Consider the following 22,872-nt stretch of genomic DNA (forward strand, 5'->3'; position numbering starts at 1 on the left):
ACCGAGAGACGTGTGTGTGTGTGTGTGTGTGTGTGTGTGTGTGTGTGTGTGTGTGTGTGTGTGTGTGTGTGTGTGTGTGGAGGGGTGTGTGTTTGTGTGTGTTCATTAGCACAAAGAAAGGGAAGGATTCGAGAGGAGGGAGCAGCACAATCCCAGCACCACTGATGGAGGAGGGGTGCTGGGGGGGGGGGGGGGCAGGAAGAGTGGAGTTAAAGGAAACACTGTCTCTGTTTGTTTCTCCAAGGTGATGAGGGCCAGTGTTAGTTTGGATTAGAAGCATGTTGTTGTTTCTTGTCCAGTGCTGCAGTTTTCTCAAGCAGCACAAGGGAGAATGTCGAGGTGAACACACACAGACATATACAGTTGAAGTCGGAAGTTTACATACACTTAGGTTGGTGTCATTAAAACTCGTTTTTCAACCACTCCACAAATTTCTTGTTAACAAACTGTAGTTTTGGCAAGTCGGTTAGGACATCTAATTTGTGCATGACACAAGTCATTTTTCCAACAATTGTTTACAGATAGATTATTTCACTTATAATTCACAGTATCACAATTCCAGTGGGTCAGACGTTTACATACACTAAGTTGACTGTGCCTTTAAACAGCTTGGAAAATTCCAGGAAATGATGTCATGGCTTTAGAAGCTACTGATAAGCTAATTGACATAATTTGAGTCAATTGGAGGTATCCCTGTGGATGTATTTCAAGGCTTACCTTCAAACTCAGTGCCTGTATGCTTGACATCATGGGAAAATCAAAAGAAATCAGCCAAGACCTCAGCCATCATACCACTCAGGAAGGAGATGCGTTCTGTCTCCTAGAGATTAACGTACTTTGGTGCGGAAAGTGCAAAGCAATCCCAGAACAACAGCAAAGGACCTTGTGAAGATGCTGGAGGAAACAGGTACAAAAGTATCTATATCCACAGTTAAACGAGTCCTATATTGACAACCTGAAAGGCCACTCAGCAAGGAAGAAGCCACTGCTCCAAAACTGCCATAAAAATGCCAGGCTACAGTTTGAAACTGTACATGGGGACAAAGATCGTACTTTTTGGAGAAATGTCCTCTGGTCTGATGAAAGAAAAATGGAACTGTTTGGCCATAATGATCATTGTTATGGTTGGAGGAAAAAGGGGGAGCCTTGCAACCCGAAGAACACCATCCCAACCGTGAAGCATGGGGGTGACAGCATCATGTTGTGGGGGTGCTTTGCTGCAGGAGGGACTGGTGCACTTCACAAAACAGATGGCATCATGAGGAGGAAAATTATGTGGATATATTGAAGCAACATCTCAAGACATCAGTCAGGAAGTTAAAGCTTGGTCGCAAATGGGTCTTCCAAATGGACAATGACCCCAAGCATACTTCCAAAGTTGTGACAAAATGAATTAAGGACAACAATTTCAAGGTATTGGAGTGGCCATCACAAATCCCTGACCTCAATCCCATAGAAAATGTGTGAGCAGAATTTGTGGACACCAGCTCCGTCAGGAGGAATGGGCCAAAATTCACCAACTTATTGTGGGAAGCTTGTGGAAGGCTACCCGAAACGTTTGACCCAAGTTAAACAATTTAAAGGCAATGCTGCCAAATACTAATTGAGTGTATGTAAACTTCCAACCCACTGGGAATGTGATGAAAGAAATTAAAGCTGAACTAAATCATTCTCTCTACGATTATTTTGACATTTCACATTCTTAAAATTAAGTGGTGATCCTAACTGCCCTAAAACAGGGATTTTTTTACTTGGATTAAATGTCAGGAATTGTGAAAAACTGAGTTTAAATGTATTTGGCTAAGATGTATGTAAACTTCCCGACTTTAACTGTATATGTATGTCGACAGAGTACACTCATACACACCATCTTTCTCAACACAATGGCCTTATATGAAAATCCAATAGTAATGCAGATCAAGTCCTAATTGTTCATTATCGAAAATGCGTAGACATGCTATTGGAGTTTCAGGATTTACATGACATGTTGTCCGGATTGTCCTTGTATCACTCTTCTGGTCTATTTTCAGGTTGTAGATGCAATGCTCTGATCTGGCGGGTAAACTATACTTTCCAGTGATGTGTATTGTCGAGGTGACACCCTGGTGCTGAGTTAGATCTGTCCTAATATCCTAACCTTTGAACTCTCTGTGTGTGTGTGACTATGTCCAGGTGGTGGTGTCTACTACGGTCAGTGTGGATGGACATGTCCTGGCGGTCTCTGACAACATGTTTGTCCACAACAACTCCAAACACGGCCGCCGGGCTCGTAGGCTGGACCCCTCGGAAGGTACGCCGTCATACCTGGAACATGGTAGGCACCCTCTCACTTTTCTACTGTACGGCTGTCTGTCTCTCAGTCTGTCTGTCTGGTCTGACCGTCCGTCTGTCTGTCAGTCAGTCAGTCTACAGTATATCAGTCTGAGTCTCTGTCTCTCTGTGTTTGTCTGTATGTCTCTAGCCATTTGCCTCTGTGTGTGTGTGCGTGTGTGAGTCTGTCTGTGAGTCTGTCTGTGAGTCTGTCTGTGAGTCTGTCTGTCTGTGAGTCTGTCTGTCTGTCTGTCTGTCTGTCTGTCTGTCTGTCTGTCTGTCTGTCTGTCTGTCTGTCTGTCTGTCTGTCTGTCTGTCTGTCTGTCTGTCTGTCTGTCTGTCTGTCTGTCTGTCTGTCTGTCTGTCTGTCTGTCTGTCTGTCTGTCTGTCTGTGTCGGGGACAGCTCCGCTATTGTCACACGGAGGAGAAGCAGTCTTCCTCTAGTAGTAGAGCAGAGTCCCCCCTATAAAGAGAATAACATGTTATTTGGCTGGATGGGTTTGTGGCATGAACACTAACAGGAGACAAATGTCCCTTCCATTCATCTCCCTCTGTCCAGGGGCAGGGTGGGGGAGGCAGGGTGGCAGAGTGGAGGAGGCAGGGTGGCAGGGTGGGTGAGGCAGGGTGGCAGGGTGATGGAGGCCAAGTGGCAGGGTGGGGGGAGGCAGAGTGGCAGGGTGGGGGAGGCAGGGTGGCAGGGTGGGGGAGTCAGGGTGGCAGAGTGGGGGAGGCAGGGTGGCAGTGTGGGCGAGGCAGGGTGGCAGGGTGGGGGAGTTAGGGTGGCAGGGTGGGGGAGTTAGGGTGGCAGGGTGGGGGAGTTAGGGTGGCAGGGTGGGCGAGGCAGGGTGGCAGGGTGGGGGAGTCAGGGTGGCAGGGTGGGGGAGGCAGGGTGGCAGTGTGGGGGAGTCAGGGTGGCAGGGTGGGCGAGGCAGGGTGGCAGTGTGGGCGAGGCAGGGTGGCAGGGTGGGGGAGGCAGGGTGGCAGTGTGGGGGAGTCAGGGTGGCAGGGTGGGCGAGGCAGGGTGGCAGTGTGGGCGAGGCAGGGTGGCAGGGTGGGGGAGTCAGGGTGGCAGAGTGGGGGAGGCAGGGTGGGCGAGGCAGGGTGGCAGTGTGGGCGAGGCATGGTGGCAGGGTGGGGGAGTCAGGGTGGCAGGGTGGGGGAGTCAGGGTGGCAGGGTGGGGGAGTCAGGGTGGCAGTGTGGGCGAGGCAGGGTGGCAGTGTGGGCGAGGCAGGGTGGCAGTGTGGGCGAGGCAGGGTGGCAGGGTGGGGGAGTCAGGGTGGCAGGGTGGGCGAGGCAGGGTGGCAGGGTGGTCGGAGGCAGGGTGTCAGGGTGGGCGAGGCAGGGTGGCAGGGTGGTCGGAAGCAGGGTGGCAGGGTGGTCGGAGGCAGGGTGGCAGGGTGGGCGAGGCAGGCTGGGGGGGGGGGGGTAGAGGAGAGCCACAGCACAGGGACCCTGTCAGATCGCATGCTCCTGCACTTTATTATCTTATGATTAAATATGCACCAGGGCCAGACGAGACACACACACACGTAAAACACACATGTAAAACACACACATAAAACACACGAGTAAAACACACACGTTCACACGCAGCACACACATGCGTACGGCGCTACACAGGAGTGAAGGGAATCCTTTGTGCGCTCAGCATGCATAAACACACAAGAACATTTACCAGTGTGTATCCTGTATCAGAGACAGACGATGGTGTGCAGTGAGAGGTACAGAAGGAACATGGTTGTGAAGACTTCAGCCCACTCCCCTTCTCCACATGCGTTCAGTGGTGCAGAGGAAGGGAGCCTCATTAGTACACTAACCTGTCTCACTGGTCAGGGAGGGGATGGGGACAGATCTGTGTAAATGAACTTCTCCTACATAGGAATAAAGATCTCAAAAGCAACCTGCATCTCCAGTGCCAGGGTTCCTCCATGTTCTTTTCTGTACACCACAGTTATGTTAGCCTGGGTGCCGGTCTGTTTCTGCTCTCTTGCCAACTCCTTTGTTTTTCGCTTGAGAATGACTATGGAGAAGACAAAAACACAAACAGATCTGGGACCAGGCTATAGTTATGTTGGTTGCTTTGATACAACACAATAGGGTGAAGATGATGCGCTTCAGTGCCCTGACAGGTCATTGGTTCACGTGGTTGATTGGTTTGTTTTATTTATCCTCCTGTGTTATAGAAGAGACGCGACATGTTTTCCCAGACGATGAAAAACGATATGTGTTCATGTAGGCCTGGTTGTCAGGGCGTTGTCAGGGCAGATCTACCTCGAGACATGGTGATGAGACACACACTCACACATGTACGCACGCCCCCCCCCCACACACACACACACACACACACACACACACACACACACACACACACACACACACACACACACACACACACACACACACACACACACACACACACACACACACACACACACACACACACACACACACACACACACACACGGCCATATGCATCACAATGGATTACCATTGACAGCTCCCTTCTCAATAATGGATGGGTAAAATTCACTTTTTTCCCTCATTGCCAAGCAAAAAGGCTTTTCAGGGGGCTTTTAAAGGATGAGACGGAGCAACAAAGCAGTCATTTCCCCAGTGGCGCCTGTTGTCTTTGATTGCAAGTATGCTTCACGAGGATCCGCAGGCTTAAGGCAGCACACATATTTCCTCAGAGGCAGGGGGTCTTAACCCTGAGTCTCTCTCTGTCTGTCTGCAGGACTACAGACCCAGGGCCAGCCAGGCCCTCGCAGGTTAGAGAGAGAGGAGCGCTTAACGCCTTAACACTACAGCCACGCATGCCATCGCCACAGCCACTGGGCTGTTTAGACAAATCCAATCACTTTCTCATTTTGTAGCAGAATGATTTAGGAGTATGTTTTCTCATGCTCCTCGTCAAGTGAGACATATGATGTGCTTATTTCTCCGCTGGCGTTGGAGGGGGTGATAAGCCTTGGATGGTCTCCTGGGGTCAGGAGAAGAAGCTGCTTTGGCCTGAGCATAGAAGAAGTCCCTGTTGTGGAGATTTAAATGATGTGGTTATGGTGGTTATGGTGTCCTCCTCCTCCATCTCTGTGGGACAAGGAAGAGCACTACAACAGGACTCTCTCTCTGTGGGACAAGGAAGAGCACTACAACAGGACTCTCTCTCTGTGGGACAAGGAAGAGCACTACAACAGGACTCTCTCTCTGTGGGACAAGGAAGAGCACTACAACAGGACTCTCTCTCTGTGGGACAAGGAAGAGCACTACAACAGGACTCTCTGTCTGTGGGACAAGGAAGAGCACTACAACAGGACTCTCTGTCTGTGGGACAAGGAAGAGCACTACAACAGGACTCTCTCTGTGGGACAAGGAAGAGCACTACAACAGGACTCTCTCTCTGTGGGACAAGGAAGAGCACTACAACAGGACTCTCTCTCTGTGGGACAAGGAAGAGCACTACAACAGGACTCTCTCTCTGTGGGACAAGGAAGAGCACTACAACAGGACTCTCTGTCTGTGGCCATCACACACACTTGTGGATGGATCTGAGAGTCCTGAACCCCCCCCCCCCCCACACACACACACACACACACACTTCCATACACACGCCCCAGCAGCCTGCAGACAAAGGTCCGTCTGCTAAGAGAATCCTGCAGCAGGGAAGACAGGGGAAGCCTGCCCACGGACAGGAAGAGAGAGGGAGAGGGAGCGAGAGAGAGGGAGAGGGAGCGAGAGAGAGGGAGAGGGAGCGAGAGAGAGGGATGGAGGGAAAGCGGTAAAAGGAACCCCCCCCCAGGGGTAGCGGAACTCCCCAGGTGACCTGGGGGAAGAGGAGGGACAGCAATCTGTCCCTGGTGGAGTTACTGTACTGTATGAGTGGCCTCGCGTGTGGCTGTCTGTCTGTGTGTGAGTCCATAGTTTTGCCTGTCTGTCTGTCTGTCTGTTTGCACAGGGTTAAAGGGTGTTTGTATGTGTTTATGGCTAAATGTTAGTTTTTTTATGTTCAGTATGCATTTTTCTTTTACTGTGTGTGTGTGTGTGTGTGTGTGTGTGTGTGTGTGTGTGTGTGTGTGTGTGTGTGTGTGTGTGTGTGTGTGTGTGTGTGTGTGTGTGTGTGTGTGTGTGTGTGTGTGTGTGTGTGTGTGTGTGTGTGTGTGTGTGTGTGTAGTATGTTGGAAGCGAGCAGCACGGGGAGCAGATGGTGAGGAGAAAGGCTGGGAAAGTTTAATCCTATCAGATGGATTGGCGCTCCTCCATCTGGTTAATCCACACAGAATTTCAACACGGGCGAAACAGGCGATTTAGGCCAAGATTACTGTCACAGATTGCTGGCCCAGCCCCTCCTCATCCCTCCTAGTTTACCACTGGGCCAAATTGCATTATGGTCGGGCATCCACAATAAGCAAGGTAGGAGAGGAGCCTCAGCCTGAGGAGAGAGACTGATCTCAGTTCATCCCACTGAATACTACTGGATTACTGTTCCTCTCGCAAAGCTGACCTGACCAATAAATGTCAAATAAAGAAGAATAAACATGTGTTTATTTGAGGTCTGAAAGGCTATATTTTTATTTAAGGGAAAATCCACTCAAAAACGATATTTTGGTATTTTTTATTTATTAGTTGATACAGTTCCAAAATGTTTTGCATGTCAGCAGTCAAGTTCTCAAGATCTTGAACCTTCAAGAAGCAAAGTGTCCCCGGCAGCATCATCATCATGAGAGAAGTGTGAGAAGTGTGTTTTGCCGCAATCTTAAAGGACTTTAAAGAGGCACTGGGTGTGATTTCCAGCTGTAATAGATGCCCTGCTTTTCTGCCTGATCTCCATTCAGAGCTGTTAAAACCACCATCACTCTTCTGTGGGCATGGTGTGTGTGTGTGTGTGTGTGTGTGTGTGTGTGTGTGTGTGTGTGTGTGTGTGTGTGTGTGTGTGTGTGTGTGTGTGTGTGTGTGTGTGTGTGTGTGTGTGTGTGTGTGTGTGTGTGTGTGTGTGTGTGTGTGTGTGTGTGTGTGTGTGTGTGTGTGTGTGTGTGTGTGTGGAGCACAGCGCTGCACTCTTAGTTGGATCCAGCTGTGGGAGGTTTTTGTATGTTTTCGGTTTCCTGCTTTGGCCCCATGCTTATAGACTGAGAGGTGTCAAATCACAAGAGCCCATTTTCTAGCACACACACACACGCACGCGCACACACACACGTGGCATGTATATATACGCGCACACACAACGAACCCTGTGACCCTGTGTTCCCGCGGGAGAAGGTTGGGAAGCCCCAAACCTCACTGTGACCCGGGAACACAGCCATACCTCACCAGGGTGAAATGGTGTCAGAGTACAACATCATCTACAGCCTCCCTCCCTCTCCATGCAGAATACACTACCGCAGGTCTAGATCCAGGACTACAGCGCGTTTGTGTGTGTGTTTGTGTGTTTCTGCGTCCTTGCACACATACCACACACAAACTTGAACATGGAATGTCCCGTTCCTGTGGTATTCCCTGTAAGGCTCCGTGCTCCTGCTATTGTCCTTTACTTGTCCTGTGTGTCATCGGTGTTTCCCATGTTCTTTCTTAGATGTCATTGGGCTAATTGATTATTACTGTGTAACTGACCTCCTAGACAGAGGTGGTCTAACCGTAAGCTGCCTGTCTCTCCCCGCCCTTCTCCTCTCCACCTCCCCTCCACTGCCCTGTACCTGGAAGCAGCTGCCCCCTGCATCAAAGCCATCAGCCCCAGTGAGGGCTGGACAACAGGGGGCGCAACTGTCATCATCATAGGGGATAACTTCTTTGACGGCCTCCAGGTCATCTTTGGCACCATGCTGGTCTGGAGTGAGGTGAGTACATGACGATACACACACACGCACCCACACACGCGCGCACGCACAAACTCTCATCCCCCCACACAAACAGCCCCTGAATATTGACCATAGAAGTGTATTGCATTGTCTGTCTTTACAGTTCACCGTACTGAAGGTCATGACGATGCATTCTCTACATTTCCATCATGAAAGGGGGAGCGAGTCAGTCCAACTATGCCAGCTGTGGTAAAGGCCATAACCCCCCCCCCCCCCCCCCCACCCCCCACCCCCCCACCCCCCCACCAGATGTAACCAACTCACATAAAACACTGATGGAAATATCAACAAACCATCTGGACCAAAGAGAATTCTGCGGTTGTTGAAATACTGTGAAGTGTAGCTTTCTTCCAGAAATATGAAGCAAGACTTTTCACTTTTGCAATTCTGGTTTTGAAACTTTAGAAGAAACAAAAGCCCCGTGTTAGTTCAACTTACACAATCAAATGACAACGTTTACGGTTTTTGTGACTTCTGTTCGTTTAACAGGCAGGTTATTTAACATACACGCAGTGAGCATTTTCAGCAGCAAACAAAAGCCCTGTTAGACTACGCCATTTTCTCCTGTACAATACATTCCAATTGAATTTGACCTTGCACACTCTTTGCGAGGGTGAGGGGTGGTCCTGCCTCAGCCGTTAAAAGGTGTAATGGTATAAAAAGTCTCTGGTTGCTGGTGGAGTGTCTTTATTCTCCCTGCAGCAGAAGATCTGAATATGAAAGGCAGGCTAAGCGCTCTGTAAGGGACAGTTTAAAGGCATGTAAAATGCTGGTGGCTGTGTGGGCTTTAAAGACGGCGCTGATGTGTGTGTGTGTGTGTGTGTGTGTGTGTGTGTGTGTGTGTGTGTGTGTGTGTGTGTGTGTGTGTGTGTGTGTGTGTGTGTGTGTGTGTGTGTGTGTGTGTGTGTGTGTGTGTGTGTGTGTGTGTGTGTGCGCGCGTGTGTGTGTGTGTGCCGGAGCTAGATTGCTCTCTCATCTGTGTGTTCTACGCCTCACGCACACACCATCACACACACTCCCATCTCTTGGAGCTCTCCAGTCATCACAGGGGCCAATCAGAGGACAAATTCAGCTCCTATTTATTCAGCGCAGCTCTCTGATGTGCTTCTGATCCTCTCAATTAGCTTCCATATAGGACTGGTGACTGGGGCTGGGGGATGGAGACTGGGGACTGGAGACTGGGGGCTGGAGACTGGAGCTGGGGGCTGGAGACTGGAGACTTGGGCTGGAGACTGGGGACTGGAGACTAGGGGCTGGAGACTGGAGACTTGGGCTGGAGACTGGAGACTGGAGCTGGGGGCTGGAGACTGGGCCTGGGGGCTGCAGACTGGAGCTGGGGGCTGGAGACTGGGGGCTGGGGACTATGACTGTGTGCTGGAGAGTGGGGCTGGGGGCTGGCAAGTGTGGCTGGGGCATGGAGACTGGGGCTGGGAGCTGGAGACTGGGGCATGGAGACTGGGGTTGGGAGCTGGAGCCTGGGGCATGGAGACTGGGGTTGGGAGCTGGAGACTGGGGCATGGAGACTAGGGCTGGGAGCTGGAGACTGGGTCATGGAAACTGGGGTTGGGAGCTGGAGACTGGGGCATGGAGACTGGGGCTGGGAGCTGGAGACTGGGGCATGGAAACTGGGGTTGGGAGCTGGAGACTGGGGCATGGAGACTGGGGCTGGGAGCTGGAGACTGGGGCATGGAGACTGGGGCTGGGAGCTGGAACCTGGGGCATGGAGACTGGGGCTGGGAGCTGGAGACTGGGGCATGGAGTCTGGGGCTGGGAGCTGGAACCTGGGGCATGGAGACTGGGGTTGGGAGCTGGAGACTGGGGCATGGAGACTGGGGCTGGGAGCTGGAGACTGGGGCATGGAGACTGGGGCTGGGAGCTGGAACCTGGGGCATGGAGACTGGGGCTGGGAGCTGGAGACTGGGGCATGGAGACTGGGGCTGGGAGCTGGAACCTGGGGCATGGAGACTGGGGCTGGGAGCTGGAGACCTGGGGCATGGAGACTGGGGTTGGGAGCTGGAGACTGGGGCATGGAGACTGGGGCTGGGAGCTGGAGACTGGGGCATGGAGACTGGGGCTGGGAGCTGGAACCTGGGGCATGGAGACTGGGGCTGGGGGGAATATGAGGGGGATATGTTATGTTATTGCTACCATTAGCAAGTGCAGTGAGGAATAGTAAGGTGAAGGTTTACATACTGTTTAAGTACATCTTTATGTTTGGCCACATCAGGATGAGTAGACCTTACACCTTACGCTATGGTCTACATCTGGAGCACGTTTATAGCAGAGCCCCCTCAGCCCTCTCTCTCCTTTCCCAGTAGCCGGAGGGGAGTAAGGGGATGGAGGGGGCTTAGGGGATGGAGGGGTTAGGGGCTGGAGGGGGGTTAGGGGATGGAGGGTTAGGGGATGGAGGGGGGTTAGGGAATGGAGGGGGTTAGGGGATGGAGGGGGGTTTGGGGATGGAGGGGGTTAGGGGATGGAGGGTTAGGGGATGGAGGGGGTTTAGGGGCTGGAGGGGGGTTAGGGGATGGAGGGGGGTTAGGGGCTGGAGGGGGTTAGGGGATGGAGGGGTGTTAGGGGCTGGAGGGGGGTTAGGGGATGGAGGGGGTTAGGAGCTGGAGGGGGGTTTGGGGATGGAGGGGGGTTAGGGCATGGAGGGGGTTAGGGGATGGAGGGGGGTTATTGGCTGGAGGGGGGTTAGGGGCTGGAGGGGGTTAGGGGCTGGAGGGGGTTAGGGGATGGAGGGGGTTAGGGGATGGAGGAGAGGGGTAAGGGGATGGAGGAGGGTTAGGGGCTGAAGGAGGGTTAGGGGCTGAAGGAGGGGTTATAGGGGATAGAGGGGGGTTAGGGGCTGAAGGAGGGGTAAGGGTTTGGAGGGGGGGTTAGGGGTTTGGATAGGGGTTAGGGGCTGAAGGGGGGTTATAGGGGATGGAGGGCAGGGCGAACCTTGTAACTGTAGTGCTGGTAAAAAGCAGCCTGAACGAGGCCAAAGTTGATTTCCTCTACCTGCCATTCAGTCTGCAGGCTAATGAGCTGATCCAATCTTCAACACACTCCACTCTCCTCTCCCCCGCCGGCCAGGGATTCAGCTATAATAATCACTGCTTATTTATTAGACTTTTAAATTGCAGAACCATGTTGGCGTAATGTTAATACACGGGTTTCGAGTCCCACACATGCTTGCCGTTAAACGCTTGGCTCTGTATTTTTGTTGTATTTATTCTTTTAATTTGTAGAATAATTGCAGCTTTATTCAACCTTGGCTAGTGGAATAGGAACCTTTGCTACAGTAGTTCCCCAGCGCCAAAGGGGTTCAGAGCCAGTCATGGTCATGGGGTAATGGCTGAAGCCAGGGGGAGAGAGACGGGACGGGGGTCAGAAATAGCACTGATTAGGCCTCCAGGGGCAGATTTGCCTGAGTTGTCCAGCTGCCCTGCCCTCCCTGCCTGTTTACCCACCCTCAACCCTCAGCCCAGGGTTTATTTTAGAGGACACGGACAGAGGTAGAGGCAGTCCCTCCTGTCTCCTCACCCCGTAGCTCTGGAGAAAAGCCAGTGGTGGAAAAGCTACCCAATTGTCATACTTGAGTAAAAGTAAAGATACCTTAATAGAAAATGGCTCAAGTAAAAGTGAAAGTCACCCAGTAAAATCCTACTTGAGAAAAAGCCTAAAAGTATTTGGTTTTAAATATACTTAAGTATCAAAAGTAAATGTAATTGCAAAAACATATTTAAGTATCAAAAGTAAAAGTAAAAGTATAAATAATTTCAAATTCCTTTAAGAAAACCAGACAATTTTTGTATTATTTTGATTATGGATAGCCAGGGGCACACTCCAACCCTCAGACATAATTTACAAATGAAGCGTGTTTAGTGAGTCTGCCAGATCAGAGACAGTAGGGATGACCAGGGATGTTCTCTTGATAAGTGTGTGAATTAGATAATCTTCCTGTCCTGCTAAGCATTCAAAATGTAATGAGTACTTTTGGGTGTCATGGAAAATGTAAGGAGTAAAAAGTGCATAATGTTCTTTAGGAATGTAGTGAAGTAAAAGTATAAAGTTGTTAAAAATATGAATACTAATGTAAAGTACAGATACCCCAAAAAAACGACTTAAGTAGCACTTTGAAGTATTTTTAAGGAAGTACTTTACATCACTGAGTATAGCCTACATAGAACTACTGCTCCAGTGTCCCATCTAGTCCTCAGAATTCTCTGCTGGTCTCAGAGGCTGGTTGGTTGGAGTGCTGTTCGGCCCTTGGTCTGATGTAGGAAGTGCCGGGGCCCCACAGTGTGTTTCCAATTACCGCCCTCCCATACCGGAGAGGCCAGGGGTGAGGCTATGTTAGCTCCCTGCTCTCAGGGCCTCGAGGGCCCTCCAATATCACCCAGCCAGTCCAACCCCCCTCCCCCTGTACCCCCGATACTGATCAGCCCTGCAGAGCTGTGATAACCGTCGGCCAGGCATAATGAACACACACACTCTCAGTACACACACACACTGATCCTTGTCATGCTGTTCCCCTAGCCCCACTCAAGCTCCATGTTTATGTACCTTCTGTAACACACAGCCTCTCCAGGTGTGTAAAGAGCTATGGCTCCAGTCCAACAATACCCCTCTCACTTTGGATGTGTGTGTGTGTGTGTGTGTGTGTGTGTGTGTGTGTGTGTGTGTGTGTGTGTGTGTGTGTGTGTGTGTGTGTGTGTGTGTGTGTGTGTGTGTGTGCTCTTTAACACCACCCAGACTCACAACACTTTTCAACAACTCATGAGATCCTTAGCTGCTGCAGTGCAGATGACATAGTCCACTCATAAACGCCCTTCATTCACCACAAGTCATCAAATCAATAAGCGTGTTGTTTATGTGTCTGACGGCATTGTCGACAGTTTGTCCTGCTCTCCTTTCCCTCCAGCTGTCCCTCTGCTCTCGTTCAGTGTGAAGGGTATTTACCCTGGCAGACAATGGAAAGGGATCAGCGGAGGCTCATTGATGTGAAGTGTTTGTTTGCTGTGTTGAAGAGCACCACTCACACACCCAAACTCTGACTCAGGGGAGGAGAGGAGGTCGGAGGAGAGGGGAGGGGAGAGCGAACTGAGTCTGTAGAGAACACAACTGCAGAAGTCATAGACTTGAATAACGGTTCTCTTTCTTTCTTTCTTTCTTTCTTTCTTTCTTTCTCTTTCTTTTTTTCTCTCTCTCTCTCTTGCTCTCTCTCTTCTGTGCGCTCTCTCTCTCCTCCTGCAGCTCATCACACCCCATGCCATCCGGGTGCAGACTCCGCCTCGCCACATCCCAGGGGTGGTAGAGGTGACCCTCTCCTACAAGTCCAAGCAGTTCTGTAAAGGCACGCCCGGACGCTTCATCTACACAGGTCAGTTTCTCTACTGCACACAATGATATAGTAATAATAACAAGAAGAATAGTATACGCCATTTAGCTGATACTTTTATCCAAAGTGACTTACAGTCATGCGTGTATACACAGGAATCAAACCCACTATCCTGGAGTTGCAAGCATCATGTACTACTGTACATCCTTACAGGGGATCACACGGGTAGTCCAACTCTTTCAGAGTATTACAGTTATTTCAAGTATTAAAGCAACGTCATTACAGGTTATTTACAGACAGAGAATCGACAGTTTCATATCAGTATTTTAGAGCCTTGTGTTAAAGACACAATATGTAGCCATCGCGCCGCCATTGCTGGTAGCTAGAATTCTATCATGTTCGCCTGTGTATAGTGTAGAGAATCATTGTACATGCTGTGAAATATTGCTAAAATAACGAAACAAAAAAAGACGCAAAAGTGAAAGTTAAGACGGAAAGCATAGAAATAGCTCACATAGAACAGATCTACCACCTACCAGACTTGATTTCAATGACAGTGACAGATCTATAACTCACATTTGGTCGGGCCGCCTACGAAGATATTTAATGAACCTTTAAAGAACCATCATCTGCGAGGTGAGCGATCCAATAGCAGAGTTGAGTACAGGAGTGCAGAACGCACCAGAGCTTGTTATTATCAACTCCATAGTACGGAACAGAAAACACAGTTAGCTGCACACTGAGAGCCTCTCCAGCTCTCTCTCTCTCTCTCTCTCTCTCTGTAGCTGTGTGATTCACAGTGGATGACAGGGGCTTCCTAGCAAACACAGGCCTATCTGGCCTAAGAATCCCACCTATTTCCTCTGTGTGGAGGTTAATGCTCGGCACGGCGCTCTCACAAGCAGTGACATCCTGTACAATCCAGTAGATAAGGCCAATAGAGAACTTATCTCGCTCATAGGAAGGAAAGAGGGGCCTGATTCATCCGTCAGTGAGCAGAGCCACTAGCCTAGCTCTGCCTGCCTGCCTGGCTCCATAGCCATGTGTTTATGTGCAGAAATTAGCAGGAAGTTATATGGAGCGCTTGTATGCCAAGAGGCTGAGAAAGGGTTGTGTGTTGCAGCACAGGCAGTACCCCCCCGCTGCTTTAACAGTAACAAGGAGGCCTGTTGGACTAGCAGGAAGGTAGGCTACAGCACCCACTCTGTGAATGGGAGGTTCAGAGGGAGGCCAATGTTGACTTAATTACTGTAGATTGGGAGATTGTAACGACAAATGCTCGTAAAAGCGTTACAATTAAGCTAGGAAAACAGTCTGGGCTTTATAGGCCTCCATCTTGAAGCCATTTGAAGAAAATGAATCCGTCCAGAACGTGAGCGAATGCGTGTTGGGTTTACACACACGCACACACGCACACACACACGCACACACACACACACACCACGCACACGCACACGCACACACACACACAACACACATACATGAGCATACACACACGTAAAAGCACATAAACACACAAACACACACATATTTACACTTTTAAGATGTTAAGAATGTACAATCCCGTAGAGAAATAAGTATCTGCAAAAACAAGCAATCTTTCATTCTCTGATGCTCTTTTTCATAGCAACACACTAACATCCACACTAACACCCACACTAACACCCACACTAACACCCACACAAACACCCACACAAACACCCACACATACACACACACAAACACCCACACTAACACCCACACTAACACCCACACTAACACCCACACTAACACCCACACAAACACCCACACAAACACCCACACATACACACACACAAACACCCACACAAACACCCACACTAACACACACACTAACACCCACACAAACACACACACAAACACCCACACAAACACCCACACTAACACCCACACAAACACCCACACAAACACCCACACAAACACACACACCCACACAAACACCCACACATACACACACCCCCACACACACACCCACACTAACACCCACACAAACACCCACACTAACACCCACACAAACACCCACACAAACACACACACCCACACAAACACCCACACATACACACACACCCACACACACACCCACACTAACACCCACACAAACACCCACACTAACACCCACACAAACACACACACCCACACAAACACCCACACATACACACACACCCACACACACACCCACACTAACACCCACACAAACACCCACACAAACACCCACACAAACACACACACAAACACCCACACAAACACCCACACAAACACCCACACAAACACCCACACAAACACCCACACAAACACACACACAAACACACACACAAACACCCACACAAACACCCACACACACCACACTAACACCCACACAAACACCCACACAAACACCCACACAAACACCCACACAAACACCCACACAAACACCCACACAAACACTAACACCCACACTAACACCCACACAAACACCCACACAAACACTAACACCCACACTAACACCCACACAAACACCCACACAAACACCCACACAAACACCCACACAAACACCCACACTAACACCCACACAAACACCCACACAAACACTAACACCCACACTAACACCCACACAAACACCCACACAAACACACACACATACACACACACTAACACCCACACAAACACCCACACAAACACCCACACAAACACCCACACATACACCCACACAAACACCCACACTAACACCCACACAAACACCCACACAAACACTAACACCCACACTAACACCCACACAAACACCCACACAAACACACACACATACACACACACTAACACCCACACAAACACCCACACAAACACCCACACAAACACCCACACATACACACACACTAACACCCACACAAACACCCACACAAACACACACACATACACACACACATACACCCACACAAACACCCACACAAACACCCACACAAACACAAACACAAACACCCACACAAACACCCACACAAACACCCACACAAACACACACAAAAACACCCACACAAACACCCACACAAACACCCACACAAACACCCACACAAACACCCACACCAACACAAACACCCACACAAACACACACACATACACACACACATACACCCACACAAACACCCACACAAACACCCACACAAACACACACACAAACACCCACACAAACACCCACACAAACACCCACACAAACACACACAAAAACACACACACATACACACACACATACACCCACACAAACACCCACACAAACACACACACAAACACCCACACAAACACCCACACAAACACCCACACAAACACCCACACAAACACACACACATACACACACCCCGTGCTGAAACCGAAACAGTGGTGGATTCTGCCCTCCCTGGGCTCACAACCTCGTTTCACCTAATTGAAAATTATAAGAGATGCCCTGGAGGAGAAATTTGTTTGTAATAAGTTGTACATAATGGAGGAACCTGGCTGCAAACCATTTCACTGAGCTCTCTTAGTGGGTGGAACCAATCCCAGAGCAATTTTAGAATCCTGTAATGGCTGTGGCATTATTCCCCTTTCTGCACTTTTCCTCTCTTCCCTCGGAAAGAGGAAGGGAGGAGGGAGAGAGGAACACTTCTGTAGTGAAGTGGCCCCCTTCCTCTCTCTCATTTTATTTCTCTCATGCTCACACTTGCATGCTCATACGCATGTATATACAAATACAATGCACGCACACAGACACAAACACACGCACACGCACGCACGCACGCACGCACGCACACACACACACACACACACACACACACACACACACACACACAGTGGAGGGTGTGGGTGACAATGGGAGGCCTCACTCATTAATATTGATCCTCTTGACACGGGTCCACAATGCCACACAGTAGGGCACCCTCCAGTGTGTGTGTGTTTGTGTGTGTGTGTGTGTGTGTTGTACACTCCAGTTTCTACTCACGACACACCTCATATCATATCATTTCACCAGTAAGATGATATAAAACATGATTTAGTGTTATGTTACCATGCTAAGCCCACACTCGTGTTGGGACTACTTTCTCTCTCTGTGGGCTGTGTGACACTATGCAAGGCAGTGACTCTGCACCCTAACCAAGCCCTGCTGTAAATGGGCTGGCTGGGAATGGGGAAGTCTCATTACCCAGAAATGATTTTTAATCATCTTTGGTTGCCGGGCGGGCTAGGCTGTCCTCCCGCAGGCTACCTGACTCCATCCATACAGGCCTGTCTGGCTGCTAAGTGCTTTTTTCAAGTGGGCGGAGATGAACCCTGACCTGCTCATTTGCCAATTTCTTCAACATGTGAATTAGGAAATTCGATCCGGCCCGGCGGTTACCTCACCCCGCGTCAAGGTCGACTTCTCTCCCCGGGTGAAAGGTCATAGCTGGGAGCGCTCACTGGCTCTCCGTCGGATTCCGTCTGTTTTGTTGTTGTTGCTCTAGTCCCCCCTCTGGCAGAGCAATTAACCACGTACTCTCTGCACAAACGAGAGCCCCGAGTTGAAAGTAATTATACATTTCTTTTTTAAATGAAGAGAGAAAATGTCTGTAATGTGGCTGGCAGATGGGATTCCACGGAGCGCCTTATGCTGCTTGATCTGCAGCGGTGAGAAATGTACACGTAAACCACATATTCCTAATAATACACAGCTGGGCCTTCTCCGTTCACCGGCTCCTACAGACGCTCAGCAGCGTCTTATCTCTCCTTGGTCTCTGATATATGATCAAACTCCTCTACCTTCAGCACAGAGACATCACGCGGTGTTAACTGGGTTGGGCAGCACACCCATGCCACCTCTCTCCACAGTCCCAGTACCGTGTCCTTTGTGTCCCTCCTGTCCCTCAACTTCTCCTGGCCTCGGCCCCCTGTGAGGCACCAGGCAGGCCTGCTGAGTAGAACTCACCACCAGAGTTCTGACTCTAAACCCCTTCTTTTTCCTCTGGTGCCTCCTGTCGGCACCTCGTGGTGGGTTGACTGGGCTCCTGTGCCACCCGTCCTGGGCATGGGGGATTGGTAGGCATGGGTGGCAGCTGGACGCCGTGGCACCCGTAGGACAGCTGGCAGCACTAATAATTTGCTGCCGTGGAGACGGAGCGCGGTGGAGTTGAGGGCCTAATTAAATCAATACAGGCATCGGCATGAACGTCTCTCAAGCACCCCCCCCCCCCCCCCCCCCAGCCCCTACGGCTGGGCCAGGCAGAAATCAATGGCTACCTGGTAACCACGGGGTACATGTCAGCTGCCACTGGCCAGAGAATCAGTCAGACAGAGGGGTTCCCACCCTTCTCCTACAGCAGGGTTAATGAAAAGCTAGTAGGCAGGCTACAGTAAACACGGAGGATTCTTTCTCTTTTCTCTCTCTCTCTTTCTCTCTCTCTCTCTCGCTCTCTGTCTGTCTGTCTCGCCCTCTCGCTCTCGTTATATTCTGTCACAGAGGTGTGGACTTGAGTCGCGTGACTTGGACTCGAGTCGGACTCGAGTCACAAATTTGATGACTTGAAACTCGACTTGGACTTGGAGCCTCAAGACTCGGGGCTCGACGTCGGCCTGAGACTGATTACTTGAAATGATCTGGCCAGGTTCTGTAACGGTTCTGTCACTCATTTTGTGGCACAGAGTCTGCGTGGATTACTCTCCATGCAGCCAGAGACAGTAGCCACAGCGTCGCACTTGCAACAAGAAAAACCTGCAACAAATTGACTAGTGAAACGCACACTCGGCCCTTTGATTGGACCAGCAAACTGTCAATCAACAAGTTGGGGCGAGTTAGAGAACAGATTGCTGATTTGCTGTACAGCTATTGGATCGGGGGTGCAGCATAAACGTGACATTCTAGGGAGATAGGATTGCCATAAATCAATATGCAGCTCCAACATTTTTGGGGGGTGATCAAGAATATGAACTGTTTACTTTGCACGCTCATCAGCAATGAGGCATCAAGCAACAATGACTAGCATAAGCCTAATAGTCTTTTGGTATGTCAAAATGTACTTATGAAGCTTGCGTATGGAATTTGTTGTTAAAATGTATTATTACATAATCAAAATGGGTTGTAGACAAAATAATGAAAAGGGCTGTCTTTTTTTTGTTGCTGAGACTTGACTCGACTTGACTTGCTCGTAGAACGCACGACTTGGACTTGACTCGAGACTCGACCCATTCTACTTGGAACTCAACTTGAGACTCTTGTGACTTGAGACTTGCTTGACTCGAATAATACTGACTTGGTCCCACTTCATGTTCTGTCATACTGTAGGCAACATGGCGGCAAAAACAATGAACAAAAAGACAAACAAGCAGATCATTATCGCTCCCCCTGGCACACAAGGTCCTCAGTGTGTTCTGGCAGTGGTTGTAGTGTGCTGTTGACTCTCAGCCACCGCCACCGTGTGACATATGTGCTGTTGAGAATGGCGTCTGGTGGAGGTGTCATGTCACCTGTGAAACACAACGTTGATGTCGCCGCTCTGTGTTACACAAAGTGCCAAGTGACAATCAATAAACAAAGAGAAAACAAAGATGCCGCACGTGTGACTTGTGAGAGAGTGTGTGTGTGTGTGTGTGTGTGTGTGTGTGTGTGTGTGTGTGTGTGTGTGTGTGTGTGTGTGTGTGTGTGTGTGTGTGTGTGTGTGTGTGTGTGTGTGTGTGTGTGTGTGTGTGTGTGTGTGTGTGTGTGTGTGTGTGTGCGTGTGTCTGCTTACTGTAATGCCTTGCGCAATTAGGGGCTAGGCTGAACTGATGATAAAGCCAAACGCCTTAGGGGGAGCAGCATATCACACATACACTCTGTTTGTAAAACCATATCCCCAGCCTGAGAAATGACACATAGCCCTTTTCTCTCCATATCTTTTCTCCATTACACCATACCCTAACCCGCACGTTGTTATTGTAAAAGAGAATGTGTTCTCAATGACTTACCTGGTTAAATAAAGGCTAAATAAATAAAACCCTTGTGATGACAAATCTGGAGCTGAAGACGGTGTGAAACATAACTCAAAGCAGATTAAGAGGGACAGTGTGTGTGTGTGTGAGAGAGAGAGAGAGAGAGAGAGAGAGAGTGTGATATGGTAGAGTTAAAAAACAGGAATCTTCTCTCCCTGAATTCTCCTATTTTAATTCATACTGCGTGTCGCTACTGTACAGTGTACACAAGAGGAGTGAAGTGTGAAGCAAGGCCATTGGAAGGTGGAACTGTGCATCTGCAAGGCTCTACCGTCCCTTTATCTCCTCGGCCCCGTTTAACGGTTAGTGGATGGAGCCTATGTTGATCGCTTAATACGTCCTTTCACAGTTGACTCACAGCTCACTGCGCCAAAAACAAGCCAGGTACAAATTCTACAAAAAACAAGCAGTCCATTTTAGATATGGATTTCAGGCATACATGTCATTTCTCCCTCCAAGCACAAGGCCTCATTTAGCTCCGATGGAGAAGAAAAAGACACAAAAAAATCCCTACAGGCTGTATGGAAAAATGTATAAAAATAAGATTGTATTCTATTGATCCCAAAGTGGTATGGGCTTGGAAAAAATAACTCATCTATAATAAGGAGAAGAATGAAGCAATAATTCAGAGGTATTGAGCGCCGGGCTGCTGAGCGTATCGATTCCCAGCCGCAGCCATGAGATCACACCTGAGAAACATGGAGCCCTAGGGGGGAGGAGAGGAGAGGGAGGAGATGGGGGAGGATTGGAGAGGCCGCGCTGCATTCCCTAGCTCATTACCACTCTGCTCACTCTCCCCGTTCTCCCCTCTTCTCCCCCGTTCTCCCCTCTTCTCCATCGTTCTCCGCTCTTCTCCCCCGTTCTCCCCTCTTCTCCCCCATTCTCCCCTCTTCTCCCCCGTTCTCCCCTCTTCTCCCCCGTTCTCCCCTCTTCTCCCCCGTTCTCCCCTCTTCTCCCCCGTTCTCCCCTCTTCTCCATCGTTCTCCCCTCTTCTCCCCCGTTCTCCCCTCTTCTCCATCGTTCTCCGCTCTTCTCCCCCGTTCTCCCCTCTTCTCCCCCATTCTCCCCTCTTCTCCCCCGTTCTCCCCTCTTCTCCGTCGTTCTCCCCTCTTCTCCCCCGTTCTCCCCTCTTCTCCCCCGTTCTCCCCTCTTCTCCCCCATTCTCCCCTCTTCTCCCCCATTCTCCCCTCTTCTCCCCCGTTCTCCCCTCTTCTCCCCCGTTCTCCCCTCTTCTCCCCCGTTCTCCCCTCTTCTCCCCCATTCTCCCCTCTTCTCCCCCGTTCTCCCCTCTTCTCCCCCATTCTCCCCTCTTCTCCCCCGTTCTCCCCTCTTCTCCCCCGTTCTCCCCTCTTCTCCGTCGTTCTCCCCGATTCTCCCCCGTTCTCCCCTCTTCTCCGTCGTTCTCCCCTCTTCTCCCCCGTTCTCCCCTCTTCTCCATCGTTCTCCCCTCTTCTCCGTCGTTCTCCCCAAGTCCAGCCCAACGCTTGTTAAACTGCAGCCCTAGCTATTACCACACACAGGAGAGTTAGTTGGCTACGGTAGCTACCCCGCTAACACCTATCAGAACCTGAGGGAGCCCGGCCCAGTCCATTTAACACTCCCACCTGAGCTAGGGAAACATGCACTGGCCTGGTTAACACCAACAGGGGGAAAAACACACAGACCAAAAATAATAAAACAATGGAAGCAATGTTGGTGTTTTATGTCCATTTTATTTACTGTAGGCAGTGGAGGACCAAGGCTATTGTGGAAGGGGCAGGTGAAGAGAATAGTGGGAAAATCCATACTGATCTAGTTCTGCTGGTTTTATATATATATATATATGAAGGTATATATATGAAGCTATATATGTAGATATCCAGGACTATGTGGAACACTGCTCAGTGGGGGTGCCCCAGTAGTGATTTAGGCTCCCTCCCTCTCCCCACACCGTGCTTTACACTGACCCATTTTTTTTATGGGGGGTCTGACCCCGCTCCTTACCCCCTCCACTCCTCCTCCTCCTCTCCTCCCCACACACTCACACCATCCTCTTCTCCAGGTCATTATTGTGAAATATGATGAGGCCTGGATCTGCCCTCATGAAATTTCAATGAGCATTGATCTGTGTGATTGCAAGGAATCCTTCACATAGTGGTTTGAGCAGGGGGAGATGGGGGGGGGAGATGGGGGGGGAGGGGGGGAGATGGGGGGGGGGGGGGGGGGGGGGGGGAGATGGGGGGGGGGGGGGGGAGTGTTCATTTATTTATTGCTGTTTGGTTTTAGTCGTTTGGATCCGATCTTCTTTGGGGGAGCACTGTCAGAATGCCTGTCCCTATGATTCCATGGCTAGAGAGGCGTTGTGCCTTTATACACTAGTAGACTGTTGAAAATCCAGTGTTGACAACCAGGGGCCTAATCTTGGAAAATTCTCCCAACGACC

At 50.1% G+C, this 22,872-nt stretch overlaps 1 protein-coding gene across 12 annotated transcripts in view; it reads left to right on the forward strand.

The window, feature by feature from the left end:
• The window catches only part of LOC106567440 (EBF transcription factor 1), a 140,650-nt gene that overhangs the window by 89,840 nt on the left and 27,938 nt on the right, over positions 1-22,872 (forward strand). For 6 of the 12 annotated variants that reach the window (XM_014136689.3, XM_014136693.3, XM_014136691.3 and 3 more), the window contains exons 8-10: positions 2,173-2,314; positions 8,007-8,140; positions 13,403-13,529. In XM_014136689.3, coding sequence (XP_013992164.1) covers positions 2,173-2,314; positions 8,007-8,140; positions 13,403-13,529 — 403 coding nt within the window. The remainder of the gene's footprint in view (positions 1-2,172; positions 2,315-8,006; positions 8,141-13,402; positions 13,530-22,872) is intronic. The other 6 variants (XM_014136692.3, XM_014136697.3, XM_014136700.3 and 3 more) reach the window with 2 other exon arrangements.

The sequence above is a fragment of the Salmo salar genome, chromosome 13 (assembly GCF_965601325.2).
Source record: "Salmo salar chromosome 13, fSalSal1, whole genome shotgun sequence".
In the NCBI taxonomy this organism is placed as follows: Eukaryota; Metazoa; Chordata; class Actinopteri; order Salmoniformes; family Salmonidae; genus Salmo; species Salmo salar.